The following is a 16,753-nucleotide window of genomic DNA, read 5'->3' on the forward strand; positions in this document are numbered from 1 at the left end:
GTAATGCCACCATCACACTCCTCATGTCCCTGCATACACGCACATCCACAGATACATGTAGGCCTACTGTACATGTGAAGACTTCTGGACCTTGAAGGTATATTAAACATGGTCCCTCATGCTAGCACACACACACACCCAACACACACACACACACACACACACACACACACACACACACAGACACACACACACACACACACACCCAACACACACACACACACACACACACACAGACACACACAGACACACACACACACACACCCAACACACACACACACACACACACACACACACACACACACAGACACACACACACGCACACACACACACACACACACACACACACTGCTCTTCCCCTCTGCAGTGTTTAATATTTCAGCAGCTGTCATATCTGTCATGGCCAAATGTAATATTCACACTTACTGCACTCTCACTTGGACACACCTCTGACCGGTGTCACAGCCGTGACAAAGGAGGGACATGCTACACAATTTAATGAAGCAGCCAATTAAACGTAGCTAGTATTAATAGCCAAAGTAAAGCATAATGCAAAGCAACAAACATGATGGAGTCTGAAGTGAGACCCAGGCTCGATTCACGGCAGCGGCACCGAGCTCCAGCTTGGTTGGACGCTCCTACAGACACAATTGGCCATGTCTGCAGGTGGGAAGCCGGTGGGGTATGGGAGGCGGGAATGCAACATAAAGGGTGCCAACTGCCGTAAAACACCACTCGAGCAATTGTGATGTCATCAGTGATGATGCCATCAATCACTGATCATTGGTGTGGTCGATGTGGTCAGTTTGTTTTTCTTATGTGGGGACATAGAACTGTATAACATTATTGGTGACCTGACCACTTTCTGATGATGACGACGACGACGACGATGATGATGTCATTAGTGAGTGATGTCATCAGTGACCAGCTCATCCTAAAAGGTTGAAATGATGTCCACATTCCACAATGAGACAGCACATGACATGCCAGTCAGAGACATCACACTGAACGTGTCCCGTGCTGCACCTGGACCAGACTTGTTGCTGGCAAAACATGCCCGACCACGTCCGGACATCTCACGGGTGTCCAGGGAGGAGCTGGAGGACAGGTTCCTGTGCCTCCATGAGGAGACCCTGCAGCTCAAACAGAACACCAACAAACAGGATGACAAAATCAAGAAACTGGGCACTAAGCTCATGAGGCTGGTGAAGGACCAGGGTCGCATGGAGCAGCTGGCGGCGGGAGGGGGACAAGCAGGATTGTGGAGGGTGCAGCAGGTGGAGATGGAGGGGATGATGGAGGAGCTCCAGGAGAAGGTCCGGGAGCTGCAGGCCAAGAACGAGGGGCTGAAACAGCGCCTCCTGTTGGCCAAGCATCAGATGCTCCAGGTGCAGCGCAAGAAGCCCACGCCATACGGACACATCCAGTCACGCATCAACTCAGGGCTTAAGAGGTTGCGGGACAACACGCCCTCTCCGTCCCAGCTGCGTCCTGAAAGCAGCGCGAGTGTGGTGGGAGGAAGCAGACCTGCGACTGGCCAGTTGCCTCGATACGGGCACAGCCTGCTAGAGGACGCCCGTGCCAAGATCCGCACACAAGAGAATGTGATTGAATCCCAGCGAGGCCACATAGAGGAGATGGACCGAGCTGCTGAGCTCCTCCGGGACCAACTGAGGAAGAAGGAGACAGAATATGAGGAAAGATTTCTGCAGATTGGGCAGCAGCAGACCTCCAAACTCGGGTCCTCAGTCAACAACAACGTGATGATGATCAAACTGCAGAAGCAGCTGGCTGAGAAGGCCAATGCCATAACATTGCTGGAGGGCAGATTTATCCAACTACAGGAGAGTCAGAAGATGCTGAAGGCCAGTCATGACGCAGCGATGGAGAAGGTGGACGAGCTCATGGCTCAGCTGAAGGAGGAGAGGCAGAGGAGCCTGGACCTGGAGAGGCAGCTGCAGAACGTGACCTTCTCTAACATCAGGACCAAAGAGTTGCAAGAGCAGATTCGTGATGCAGAGAAAGAGAGGGACCTGCTCAAGCAGAATTATGACAAACTGGTAAACAGTACCTTGGATGTATCTCAGCAACAAAAGTGGCCTATTCAGGAGCAGCAGCTGAAGGTGCAGATCGCCCAGCTGGAGATGGCGCTTAAGGCAGATCTGACTGACAAGAATGAAATCCTCGACAAAATCAAGGCTGAGAGAGATACAAATGAGAAGTTGACAGAAGAAAACAAACAGCTTCAGATCCAGTTCCTAGAGCAGAAACAGAAGTTGGATGAACTAAATCATCGTATGGAGTTCTACAATGAGGAGAGCTCCGTCAAGAAGCTGCAAGCTGCACATACTGAGACCATCCAAGAGCTGGAGAAGACCAGAAGCATGATCAGCATCGAGCACAAGATCAACAAAGGCTACAAGGCGGATCTCGAAGCTATGTCACAGAAGATGGACTGTGATACGAGTGAGTATGACCAAAAGTTGGAACATCAGGCTAAGCTGCTTGACATGAGAGCAGCCAAGATCAAGAAGCTTGAAGCCCAGCTCATTGTCTATGGCACCAAAGCTGACTTCAAACCAGACACAGGCGGGTTTGATGAAATGGTTCACCTGGAACGTGGAGAGAACCTTCTGGAGCTCCAGATCATAAACGCCTCACTGTCTCCATCCGCCATGGAGGCGGTCGGAGAATGCGAACCCGCTACGTTCTGTACCTACAGCTTCTATGACTTTGAGCTACATTACACTCCGGTGGGGAGGGGCCAGAAGCCCGAGTATGGGTTCACCTCTCAGTATGTGGTGCGAATGGATGACTGGTTCCTGGAGTACCTCCATAGTTACTCGGTCACAGTAGAACTGTATCAAGGCATGGGCTCAGACTTTAAGATGCTGGCGACGGGAGAGGTTCAGCTGCGGCAGCTCCTCGAGCAAGACGGCAAAGTTCATGGGACCGTGCCGCTGGTCGGTGTGTCGGTTCAGGCTCAGTCCTTTGGCTCTGTGGACTACTGGATGAGGCTGAGGGTTCCCATGAAAGAGACTGTCCATCTGTATGAGGACAGGGTGAAGGCCATGAGCTACCTCAACACCACGCCGAATGAGGACGGACAATTGGCGCCACCCAATTGCGGCTCGAATGTCCTGGAGATCACCGTGCAGTGCTGCCGTGGCCTTTGGTCCCGCAGCTCCCAGCAGCCGAGTGCCTTCGTCATCTACAAGTTCTCCGACTTTGACGACCAGGCCACGGCCACCGTCCAGGACTGCTGTGAGCCCCGCTTCAATGACCTCAAGGCCTACCCCGTCCTGATGGACTTCGACCTGGACTGCTACCTGAAGTCTGAGGCCCTGCAGTTCTACGTGTTTGACGACAAGGAAGAGCAGATTGACGAGTACCTGGGCAAGGCCTGGGTGCCGCTGCTGCCGCTGGCCCGCGACGAGGGGATCACCGGTGTGTTCAACTTGGCTGACTCTTCTGGACTCTCCACCGGCCATATTGAAGTCACGATCAAGTGGAAGTTCACTTACCTCCCACCAGGCTCGACACTCACACCATGAGACACTGATTATGCTTTGTGCCGTTTTGCAGTCGCAGACAAATAGCACCCAAAGTGTGATCCTTAGAGACTGTAATGTACAAGATCAAATCTAGTTTTGTGAGCCTCCAGCCTGGGGTGCCTTATTGTGAAGGGCTGTGTGTGTTGTGTGTGCATGAAGGCTGTGTGTGTGTGCGCGCGTGCACACGTGTGTGTGTGTGTGTGTGTGTGTGTGTGTGTGTGTGTGTGTGTGTGTGTGTGTGTGTCTGTGTCTGTAGTAGGCTTGGCCCGGCGATCGTGACTCACAGTCACCGCCGGCCCACCTACCCAATTTTATCTTTAGTTAAAATGAGCTAAGTGGGCTCTGTCTGTGGCGGTGTCAGTCACAATTTGTGATGGATGGAAGTGATGTCATAAAACAGTGAATTGTGATGTCATTAGTGATGTCACTCGAGCAATTGTCATAGAGTACCTACTGCAGGAATTACGTATTTTTGTAGGCTTTATCCAGAGATCGCCGCCATTTGGTTCTTCAGTGGAAAAGTCTATGGGGTTTTAGAATGGGGATTTCACTTAAATGCACATATATATATATATATATATATATATATATATATATGCATTTAAGTGATAGCTTGTAGTAGCTTTATGGTTGCCTACATTTTACAATAGTGCTCAGTGGCAAACCATTACTTCTTGTTTTTGATGAAACAATGATGGTGACTACCCGAAATCATCATAATTGTGTAGTGATTACAGTATTATTAGATTAGGTAGATTAGGAATATCATTAGAAGTGAGTATTCCTCAGAAAAAATGAACCGTTTGGTATTTCAGCCTATAATAAGGCCTTATATAAAAGGCTGCTGATACATAATAAAACCGTTGTGACATTCTGGTTGGTTTGGAGTGTAGGGACACTACCTGTCGACCATCAGTGCAAACATGAGGTAAATACTAGGGATGCACCGATATATCGGCCATATATCGATATTGGCCGATATTGGCCTTGTTGACTGCAATCGGTCATCGGCAAAAAAAGATTCCGTTCACAGATTGCAGTGGCAGATATTTAGATATTCAGTTGTGTCACATAATTTGTTGGTTGTTTCATAATTACATGATGAATTTGTGCTCATTCAAAGCAGTAGTGTGATGAAGGGCTCAAAATACTTTAAACAGGTCAGTTAGTTGTTTATAGTGAAGATTTCTTTGTTTCCCTGTAAAAAAAAAAGGGTGTAGAAAACGTATCGTATCAGCTATCGGGAAATTATTTTAAATCGGTATCGGTCTAGAATTTTGCAATCCGTGCATCCCTAGTAAATACGTAAAAAAATACATGGGATCAACTTGGTACTCCTCTTTCCGGGATTTTGTGTGTGCACTTTTTGGCCTATATGGTGATTTTCAATCCTTCAGTTTGTAAGCTTTGTATCACCATCAGTGGTTGCACATTGTTGACTCCCTTTGCAAAGATACTTAAAAACCATTTAAGAATTGACTTCCTGACTCTGGCTCATCTCTATTCGAGTGGCTCCAGGTTCTTCTGTGTCAACAAAGTTTCTATATCAGGCCCTGAACCTCCTACAGAACACACCACCAGTTTATGGCCGAGTTTAGAAACAGAACGTGCAGAAGATATTCTCTTATAACTATCTCCGTCTTCTTGGGAATATCCTGAACGGCAAATTGTTGTCTTGATGCTTGACTGACTGTCCCCAACCTCTCTCTTGAAGGAGAGCTGCTGGATTTCCTTCTCTAGTTCTTTAATCTTGGCCTCCTTCTCAGAAACCCTCTGCTTCAGCTTCTGGATGAGTGTGCTGTGTCTGGAGGGCACACTGCTCAGCTGCTGTCCCAGGTTCTGCTGGTGCTGCTGCACATCTTGCTGCTGGCGCAGCACTTCCTGCAGCTGGCTCTGCTGCTTCAGTAGGGCATCCACAAGCTCATCATCATGTTTGCCCTTATCCAGGAGGGTGGAGGTCTGGACCTTAAGGGTTTTAATCTCAGTGGTCAGAGATTTGTTCCTGGCCTTGGAGCCTTCCAGCTTATTCTTCACATCCTCATGGTCTTTCAGCAGCGCCTCATAGTCCACTGAGATCCTCTCAAATACCTCCCTCTTCTCTTTCTCGATGGTGCGGATGTAGCCGAGGTTCCTGTCTTCAAGGTTTTTTTTCTGAAGAACCTGGACTCCCAGGATCTCTTCTTCTACACTCAGGACAGCTGGCTCTCTCCGCAGAGTCGACTGGTTCAGCTGCTGCTCCAGGTCCCTTATCTTTTTCTGCAGAACCAGGATGTGCTGAGAGCGGCCCCTGAAGCTCCCTGGGCAGCTTAGTAATTGTTGCAGGTTGACCTCCTCTCCAACCTCACTGGACAGTACCTTCTGAGCTACTTTCAACTCATGTTTGATGGCTTGAATCTGGTTGCGATATTCTGCCATTTTGAACTGGGCTGTGGCTAATTTGTCCTGCAGAGATTTGACTGCTGGACTGTTCTCACAGTCTTCAGATGGCTTCATATATTGTGCCTTTGTGTCAGTCTTTTGCCAGGATGGAGAGAGTACTGAAGCAGCCTGTAGCTCTTTCTCAAGCTCTTTGATTCTGTAGCTGTTTTGCTTGGACCTGACCTTTTCCTTTTCCATTTCAGCAGTTAACTCTCGGTTCTTCTTGGAGAGCTCAACAATCTTGGTGGCTGCTGCATCTCCTGCCATGCCTGATGTGCCTGCTAATGCCAGTCTTTCTTCCTCTCTTTTCTTCTTCAGGTGTTTAATTTCAAAGTCTTTTTCACTCAGGAGTTTGAAGAGACGGCCATTTTCATCCCTTAGTTCTCTCACTTGGTCTAGCAACTGATCATTCTCATTCTGTAGCAGTCTCTCCTTGAGATGATCTGCAAGAGGGCCTTGCTCAGATAGATTCAAGTCATCCTGGGTTTCAAGCAAGTGCTTAGTCACGCTGGCATTAAGTTTCCCTGGTTTTGTCTCCTTTCTCCTGTCTAGTTTCCTTTGTAGAAACATCTCCTGCTGTTTCTGCAGAGCTTGGAACTGAAGCCTTAAGCGTTCATTCAGTCCATCATCATCCTCCATGATCAATAATTTATAACACTAGTGCAGTGCGCGTTCACTCACTCACTGAGTGCAATTACACAAACTCCACAGTCATACTTATAGCCTCTGCAGGGAAGGATTTATGACATCACTGGTCATGTCACAATGTCCTGCCGGGATGTCTCCCATCCATCATGCAATTGTGATGTCATCAGTGAAGTTATCAGTGAAGAAAGCGCACACCGTGAAGTCTGTGAGGTGCTGGTGATGCAAAAATCCAAAGAAAGAGAAAACAGCACACTTTGGTTAAGATGCAAAGATTTAATAATAACAGACAACGTTTCAGATTGGTGCATTTTACTTTAAAATGTACAAAATGTTGTTCGCCGGGGGGCCCGACCCCGGCGGACCTAGCTCGGATCTCTTGCATGGTTAGGGTTAAGGTCCTTACACATCGGGAGCGTTTTTTTCGTGCGATTAATTCGCACATCAATAATATCTTCCGACCCTATATCAGTCAATGCAACCGTGCATACCAACGGCGAAGTTTCGCTGAGCGTTATTGCGGTGTTTATTTTTTCGAACTGTGGACGATTTTTCAGATTTTGTGTGTGTGTGTGTGCCTTTTGAACCAGTAGCCATGTTATTTAGCCTTTCTGATGCTATTGCATGGTTAAATCAACAAATCTTATTGTATGGGCGGGGGGGTTATCCGCAGTGGAAGTGGTCCCTGGTTTTGTAGTGGTACTTGGTCTGAAGGTTTTGTAGTGGTACTTGGTCTGAAGGTTTTGTAGTGGTACTTGGTCTGAAGGTTTTGTAGTGGTACTTGGTCTGAAGGTTTTGTAGTGGTACTTGGTCTGAAGGTTTTGTAGTGGTACTTGGTCTGAAGGTTTTGTAGTGGTACTTGGTCTGAAAAGTTTGGGAACCCCTGGGCTAGTGGTACTTGGTCTGAAGGTTTTGTAGTGGTACTTGGTCTGAAAAGTTTGGGAACCCCTGGGCTATGTAAAATAGGAGGCAGGCAGATGGGCGTGTTGCCTGCCCAAACACCGGAGGCAGACCGTGTGGAAGTCACTTGTGGAGATCTAGGTGCGGGAGGTCAAAGCTCCATCCTGTGTTCTCTGTCTCTGACCCAGGTCTGGGGTCCCGAGAAGAGCTTCTAGCTGAGGTGCTAGCCATATTCATAGCTTGTACGATAGCACATGGCGACACGTTTTACGGCGTGTAAACGAAACTCTTAAGTGAAGGTATACTGGGTTGTTATGGTAGCTAGTTAACGTTAGCTGGGGTGCTGTCATTAGGTGGAGACTATCTCCGCTTCTGGGATGAAGAGGAGGAAGCAGGCATAGTCGCCGAGGGTGTTATACCGCCGTGAACAGTTGCGCTAGCAATGCTATCAAGGTCGCGAGGTTTTCTCTGCGGGTGAGAATGGAAGATATGCTGTACACTCCGACGTTTATATAGGGGCGGCCGGCCCCCTGGCGGTGGAGGGATACGCTTTCACCAGCCAATCAGGATTGGGCATAGTGATAGCGTTCTGTAGGGTTGTGGAGGGATGCGCTCGCATAGTGAGTCACCAAACCAAATATGAATATAGAACCAATTAATGTAGTGATTGCATGCTCCAACGGGTGTCAGCACGTGTATTAAATACAGTAAATCAAAATGAAATCCTCCCTAGTTTCAACAGGCCTTGCGTGAACATGCCAAGGTCTTGCTTGTACAGGGACTGAGTGCAGTGTGTAGATGGAGCTAACATTTGACACAGAATAAGTAGGTTATCCTCTCCTCTCCTCTCCTCTCTAACGGCGGAAGCACAGCCAGCTGATGAACCAGAACGCTACAGTGAGCGCGTACTGGATCATCTCGCGTCTTGTTCGCTCCTTGTTGTCCTCTTCCAGGAGCTGCAGTCTCCGGTTCAACTTGATGTGCTGACGGCGAATCGTCGCTGCAGCGACGACAGCCATGTCATCAGGCGCTCCTCCTCCTTCCAGAGAAGTGTCAAGTGTCAGTAATGCAAGCCTCGATTCCTGCAGGGGGTTGGCGCTTGAAACCGACCCCCATCGCCGGGACGGTTTGCTGCGCTGTTTCTCATCGAACTCCTCACTAGGGGGCGCTGGGGCAACGCTCCGCTCCACTTCCACAAAGTCCAGAGGCCGCTCGTTGAGGGTGAGGGCTCTGGGCGGAGTCTTCAGTGACAGGGACTCTAGTGGCGTGAAATGGAAGAAGTCCACGTCCCTAGGTCTGGTGTACTGGGAGTCATTACTGTGTCCGGCCACCACAATTCTCTCTGGGACTTGCATCATGACACCGTAAAGGCTCTCCTGCAGTCCAGCATTGGGCTCCTGAAAGGCGTGAGGGCCAACTTTGAGCATCTCAGGGATACGCATCCGCTGGTTGATCAACTCAGTGTACTCCAGCTCATAGTGGATACGGTTCATCTCCGCCATTTCTGCCGTGGGCGAGGGGAAGGCTGCTCCGTTTATTTGGCAATTCCAACTAGTTGATTGTTGTAGATCTCTAAACCCGCCGAACACACCAAGACGGCAGTCGGGCGTCGGCCATGTGTGGGCGTCTGTCGCTGTAGTATTTGCAGTGTGTCGGGCACCCTTGGCTCTAGTCGGCTTTGGCATCGGCTTGTCGGCGGCTTTTCCAGCTGATTCCAGCGTCGGGTCGTTGGTGAGAGAGGGCACATAAAACACTCTGCTCATTTGATGTATTCGAGAGAAGGTGAACAAATGTTTTGCTCTGAAATGTTAGTGGACCCCCAGTCCTACTTATAGCCTCTGCAGGGAAGGATTTATGACATCACTGATGATGTCACAGTGTCTATGACATCATCAGTGTCTGCCTTAAACCACTGATGATGTCACTTATGCATAGATTGTCAATGAATAGAGAGCCGCAGTAACGAGTCCGGAAATCATCGATGCTAACAGCCCTGGTTCAACACAGTTTTCGCCTATGGGAGTTTTGAATGGGTTTTTGGCGCGATGCTTCTAATACGCTCTCTGGGCAACGCTGGCTTAATCAAACGCGAACCAGATGGTAGTAACATCATCTTCACACATGAAGACCACTTTTATGAGTTTTGAAGCTTTTATGTGCCGTTAAAAGGGCGGCTAGCTAGCAAACGGCTAAATGGGACTACACTGTTGAGTCGATGGGGATATATACGTAAATAACGTCACCACTCAAAGGACGAACACAGAAATTCTCTTTCCCTCACCTGGTTCAGCCCCGTTCAGCCCAGGGTAATCAGTGCACACATCAACAACAGTCCAGGTTGAGTGTTGACGTGACGTGGAAGCCTATGCGACAGTGTGTAGTTCTGGATTAGCTTAGCACGAGCTTTTTACCTCTAGGGCTCGCATTTACGCTTCAAAACTCATGAAAGTGGTCCTCATGTGTGAAGATTATCCCGCTGAACCTTGGTTCGCGTTTGATTAAACTTGCGTTGCCCAGAGACCTTATTTGAAGCATCACGCCAAAAACCCATTCAAAAATCCCATAGACAGAAACAGTGTTGAACCAGGAAGTTCGGGACTTCCGCATTCAGCCTACAAAAATACGTCATCCCTGCGGCTCTCTATAAACAGCATCTTTGAGCACGCTCAATCCTAGGGTGGAGACTGGAGTCTGGAGATGATTCTTTTTAATGTTGCTTTACCGCCACCTGCTGAAAGATCCCATACCCCACCAAAGATCAGCCGATTATTATGTCATAATATCAAGAGTGACATTGACATTGTGACATCAGTGATATCACTGATGATGATGGCATGAACCAGAGGCATGAACATGACCAAAATCATGACATTATCAGTGATGTCACAGACACAATGTCATAATCGTGACAAGAATCGTGATTCAAACGTGCCCAAAACTGTGACATCATGTCACACATTTATGATGTCATAGATCTCATGAGGCCATAATGTTATGATGTCATAAAGTTATGATGTCTTTTAGTCACGATTTTGGTCATGTTTTGTGTCACAGAAGTGATGTAATAATGGTATGATGTCATAAAGTTATTGTCTTAAATTGGCCAGATGGGCCGTGTCTGTCTGTTAGTCATGATTTTGGTCACGTTTTGTGTCAAGGAAGTGATGTCATAATGTTATGTCATAAAGTTATTTGCTTAGGTAGGCGGTGTATGTTAGTCAGGAATTTCGTAGGTGGACGTGTCTGTTACTTAAAGGGACACTCCACTGAAAAACAATGGTGATTTATTTGCACATAATCTCACACACCTAGGAAATCTGTAAACACTTTTGCAGACATTCATTTAGTTTGACAGTTATCGAGAGATGATTAGAGTTAAGTTGTGGACCAGTGATGTGAGATTCATGCACAAATGACATCACTGGTCCACAACTTAACCCAAATCAACTCTCAATAACTGTCAAACTAAATGAATGTCTGCAAAACGGTTTACAGTTTTCGTATTATGTGTGAGATTATGTGCAAAATAAAAATAAAATAAACATTTTTTTGAGCAAAAAGGAGATTAAAAGACAGAGTTGCAGAACATAAAAATGCCATTCGTGTAAAAAATGTTGATTATGCTATGGCACTACATTATGTGGAAGCAGGACATGGCAATCCTAACACTCTGAGGGGCCATGGTGCTAGAAGTTGTTGAGAAAGCGATTTAGAAGGTTTTTTGTTCCTGCTTCTGTAAAATTCTTTAATGAACACTGCTAGCTCTGCATTGTGAGGCTCTCTCTCTCTTTCTACTGTGTTATTGTTATTGTGCTGTATGTTACTGTTTCTTGTTTGTATCTGTACTCGCTCTGGTGGCAAACCATGTTTCCCCTCTGGGATTAAGAATAAACACCATACCATACCATACCATACCAAAGACATTAGAGGAGGCGACCGCCTAAAAAGATTACTCCAACGCGAGACATTCTGGATTGTACAACTGAAAGCAACCAAATACCCCGGCCTCAATGATTGTTTAATGTTTGTTTGTTTATTTATTTAGCACACATTAAAACAGTGCAAGGAGGGAACGAAGCCCACAGGGCTTGTACGGAGTTCCACCCCTATCAGCAATCATAATCGTAAAATCATAATCATATAAAGAATAATCATATAAAAAAAATTACAAAGTTACAATAGGCTAACAGAAAATTAGTCTATTGACATCCCCAGGTTAACACAATGACTTATGCAGATAAATAAGGAGACAAGGTACAAAGCAGAGCGTAGCAGATGGAGGAATAAGGAGACAATATAGGGCACACAAAAGAAGGCAAAAGAAAAACCAGGAACGTGACAATGGCAAGGGCAGAGGATGAGATAGATTTCTCTCGATTTCTGTGAAATAATACTTGAAAATAACTTCCAAAATGTATTTTAATGTATGGAGCTGCTGACGGTCAAGGTGACTTTTTGTCCAGTGTGTTGTGACAAATTATTGTCAAAGTTGGTTCATCATGTGTATGGGACAACTATGAGCTCCCACTTGCCTTGGTAGTTAGGCTATATTGACTATCCTGTTTTCGTAATTGTTGTTATTATTATTATTGACTATCCTGTTTTCATAATTTTTGTTATTATTATTATTATAGTCATCTCTAATGACTTGAGTTTACCCCTGCTCTCATCTCCACTCCCCCTTCCCTCCTCTTACCTACCCCTTTTTTATCACTTCCTTATGTTTGACCAATCAGCTTGCACAATGATCCAGAACCATCCTCCCATTCTATTCATTAGTGGAACAGAATATAGGTGTGTAAGCCCTGATGAGCCTGACCCTGATGAAGACCTACAGTATGGTCGCAATGCGTTGGTCATTTTAAATCCTTTTTTTTTGCCATGTTAGAATAAAGGCATTTTAATTACACCAACTCACAGTGTGCCTTGGATTCTGTTTGAAGTCAACCTGCATTTTTTGCATTTGACCAAGATACCACTCATGCAAGGATTCTCTTCACAAAATGAAATAAGCACAGCACAACACCCGAAATATCCAAAGAGCACCTGTAAGTGATCACTACAAGGACCCAGCAGTGCTTCCACTCCATTGTCTGCAGACAGAGCCCTAGCTCCCATTTATATGCTGATGATGATGATGACAATGACGATGATGATGATGAAGATATATACAGGCCATTGATTGATTGAATATTTTTATTTGGCTTATACATGTAAGTAAGAACAACAATTACAGTATACAGTGTACAATTACAAGACTTAGTTCCGACCAAGCGATCTGATTGGTCAACTAAACACTAGCATTCAGCGTTGACGTACGTCGTACATTGTAGACGCTCTGTGACGTACGTCGTACACTGTAGACCAGTGCTGACCAATTTGGGGCCCGCGGGCCAAGATTGCGCTCTGTTTGTTTTGGCCCACCACGGATTTGGGAGGGGGAATTTCCCCCCCCCCCTCCCATTTTTTAGCCCCTATTAGTGCTAACTTAATTTATTTATCCTGGTTGCTACTCCACCCTCTGCCGATCTGGGGAGAGCCGAAACTGGCTCCATGCTTCCTCCGAGACATGGGCAGTTAGCCAGCCGCTTCTTTTCACCTGACAGAGGAAGCTTCACCGGTAGGACATAGCACGTGGGAGGTTCACGCTATTCCAACCAGTTCCCCTCCCTCTGAACAGGCGCCCTTAACGACCAGAGGAGGAACCACATTTGCAACCAGGATATTGCATGTTTTTGGCAAATTGTCATGGCAAATTGTTTACAAAAGATGGACGATAAAGCTGATTTTCAAAGTACCTTGAGGATTTTTCAAGTTGTGAATTAAGTCAAATTTCTCTCTTGATTACAAAGGTGGAAAATACAACTGTTTTTAACGGGGTGTTTACTGATTAAATGTTTAAGCTCCCCACAAATGCAGATGTTTTTTTTAAATATATATAACCAATTGCAAATTATTACAATTACCAAACAGATAAAAAGTAGATTATTATATTGAAATGTTATTTTAGATTTAGAATGTTAATTTTCTATAAAACACAATACATTTTAATGTAATTCCGCAACGTTTATTTTTGGCCCTCGGCCCTCCACCCAGATTGAGTTTTGGCCCTTCATGGGAAAGAATTTGGGCCCCCCTGCTGTAGACGCTCTGTGATGTACGTCGTACACTGTAGACACTCTGGGATCCTCCGCTGTGCCGTGAGTCAGGTATACAACGCTACTACTAGCATACAAAAAAAAAATACACGTGAAGTTCACTGATGTAGTGATTTTGTTTTCTTGTTTCAGCAGATATCTTAGTCACAACAAGATGGAGCTAGCTAGCTAGCAAGGCAGTTTTGTGTTTCGTGTGGTATTTCTTCCGTTTGGGAAATCACAATCTCATTGCTGACTCAACATGGACTACTGTTACATGTAGAAAGCATCTTGTTGCTAGGCAGCTACGGGTTGTTTACTTGCTGAAGTGGTAAACGTTTCATTACATAGGTCTCTAAACATACATACAGAGAGAGAGAGAGAGAGAGAGAGAGAGAGAGAGAGAGAGAGAGAGAGGGAGGGAGGGAATTGCCCCACAATATGAATATTCTTTTTATATATTTTCTATAATAATATAATATATTAATATAATCGCAATATTACACTATTACATATCACTGTCATGCCAATAATCATGGTAAAGCTCACCCTCTTGTGTAATATTGCTCCATTAACATACATGTTTCTCTTCACTGTGACCTTTTTGTGGCATGCACATCAGACAGGCACATCACACAGGCACATCAGACACATCAGACAGGCACATCACACAGGCACATCAGACACATCAGACACACCAGACAGGCACATCAGACAGACACATCAGACAGTCATGGACAGAAATAGGATAAACAAAATGATTAAAAAAGCTGGCTCAGTGATTGGCCTTCCCCCTGATTCCTTGGAGATGATTATAGCCAAGAGAACAAGGAGAAAACTGAACTCTATTCTTTCTTTTGAAGGCCATCCTTTGTTTAATGTATTTAATGCCCTGCGCAGTTCGTTTAGCAATAGGCTTCTGATGCCTCGGTGCTCTACTGAGCGATTTAGAAGATCTTTTGTTCCTGCTTCTGTAAAATTCTTTAATGAACACTTCTAGCTCTGTATTGTGAGGCTCTCTCTCTCTCTCTACTGTATTATTGTTTTGTGCTGTATGTTACTGTTTCTTGTTTGTATTCTGTACTCGCTCTGGTGGCAAACCATGTTTCCCCTCGGGGATTAAGAATAAACACCATACCATACACACCAGACAGGCACATCAGACAGGTACATCAGACACATCAGACAGGCACATCAGACACATCAGACAGGCACATCAGACACATCAGACAGGCACATCAGACACATCAGACAGGCACATCAGACACATCAGACAGGCACATCAGACACATCAGACAGGCACATCAGACACATCAGACAGGCACATCAGACACATCAGACAGGCACATCAGACACATCAGACAGGCACATCAGACACATCAGACACATCAGGCAGGCACATCAGACACATCAGACACAGCAGGCAGGCACATCAGGCACATCAGACACATCAGACAGGCACATCAGACACATCAGACACATCAGACAGGCACATCAGACACATCAGGCACATCAGACAGGCACATCAGGCACATCAGACAGGCACATCAGGCACATCAGACACATCAGGCAGGCACATCAGGCACATCAGACACATCAGGCAGGCACATCAGACACATCAGGCACATCAGACAGGCACATCAGGCACATCAGACACATCAGGCAGGCACATCAGACACATCAGGCAGGCACATCAGACACATCAGGCACATCAGACAGGCACATCAGGCACATCAGACACATCAGGCAGGCACATCAGACACATCAGACACATCAGACAGGCACATCGGACACATCAGACAGGCACATCAGACACATCAGACACATCAAACAGGCACATCAGACAGGCACATCAGACACATCAGACACATCAGACAGGCACATCAGACACATCAGACAGGCACATCAGACAGGCACATCAGACAGGCACATCAGACACAGCAGACAGACACATCATACACATCAGACAGGCACATCAGACACATCAGACAGGCACGTCAGACAGGCACGTCAGACAGGCACATCAGACACATCAGACAGGCACATCAGACAGGCACATCAGACACATCAGACAGGCACATCAGACACATCAGACAGGCACGTCAGACAGGCACATCAGACAGGCACATCAGACACATCAGACAGGCACGTCAGACAGGCACATCAGACAGGCACATCAGACACATCAGACACATCAGACAGGCACATCAGGCACATCAGGCACGTCAGACAGGCACATCAGACACATCAGACAGGCACGTCAGACAGGCACATCAGACAGGCAAATCAGACACATCAGACAGGCACGTCAGACAGGCACATCAGACAGGCACATCAGACACATCAGACACCTCAGACAGGCACATCAGGCACGTCAGACAGACACAGCAGACACCTCAGACAGGCACATCAGGCACATCAGACACATCAGACACATCAGACAGGCACATCAGGCACATCAGACAGGCACATCAGACACATCAGACACATCAGACAGGCACATCAGGCACATCAGGCACGTCAGACAGGCACATCAGACAGGCACATCAGGCACATCAGACACATCAGACACATCAGACAGGCACATCAGGCACATCAGGCACGTCAGACAGGCACATCAGACAGGCACATCAGGCACATCAACAACATCAGACAGGTACGTCATACAGACACATCAGACAGGCACATCAGGCACATCAGACACATCAGACACATCAGACAGGCACGTCAGACAGGCACATCAGACACATCAGACACATCAGACACGTCAGACAGGCACATCAGACACATCAGACAGACACATCAGACAGGCACATCAGGCACATCAGACACATCAGACACGTCAGACAGGCACATCAGACAGGCACATCAGACACATCAGACAGGCACATCAGGCACATCAGGCACATCAGACAGGCACATCAGACACATCAGACAGGCACATCAGACAGGCACATCAGACACACCAGACAGGCACATTAGCCATGAGTGGGATAGAGGAGGTATCCAGAGAAGGTGTTTAGGCCGTTGACATCTCCACACAGCTGCCTGACGGCCACCAGCTCTACATACACCTGTCCTCCTTTCTGCAGTTGCAGC

The 16,753-nt window shown here is 46.6% G+C and overlaps 1 protein-coding gene and 2 pseudogenes across 3 annotated transcripts; 1 reads left to right on the forward strand and 2 right to left on the reverse strand.

Moving 5' to 3' along the window:
• Positions 1-950: 950 nt before the first annotated feature.
• Positions 951-3,554, forward strand: LOC310793996 (protein fantom-like; the record flags this gene model as incomplete). Its single annotated transcript, XM_083655871.1, has 1 exon — positions 951-3,554. One exon carries the CDS (start codon positions 951-953, stop codon positions 3,552-3,554), a length of 2,604 nt encoding a protein of 867 aa, XP_083511997.1.
• Positions 3,555-5,054: 1,500 nt separating this feature from the next.
• LOC310793997 (coiled-coil domain-containing protein 13 pseudogene) lies at positions 5,055-6,611 on the reverse strand (annotated as a pseudogene). Its single transcript has one exon. The product of its transcript is annotated as a coiled-coil domain-containing protein 13 pseudogene (transcript).
• A 1,760-nt stretch (positions 6,612-8,371) lies between these two features.
• LOC310793999 (mitochondrial fission factor homolog B pseudogene) lies at positions 8,372-9,046 on the reverse strand (annotated as a pseudogene). Its single transcript has one exon. The product of its transcript is annotated as a mitochondrial fission factor homolog B pseudogene (transcript).
• Between the last annotated feature and the right edge of the window lie 7,707 nt (positions 9,047-16,753).

The sequence above is a fragment of the Poromitra crassiceps genome (assembly GCF_964638095.1).
Source record: "Poromitra crassiceps genome assembly, chromosome: 19".
Classification (NCBI taxonomy): Eukaryota; Metazoa; Chordata; class Actinopteri; order Beryciformes; family Melamphaidae; genus Poromitra; species Poromitra crassiceps.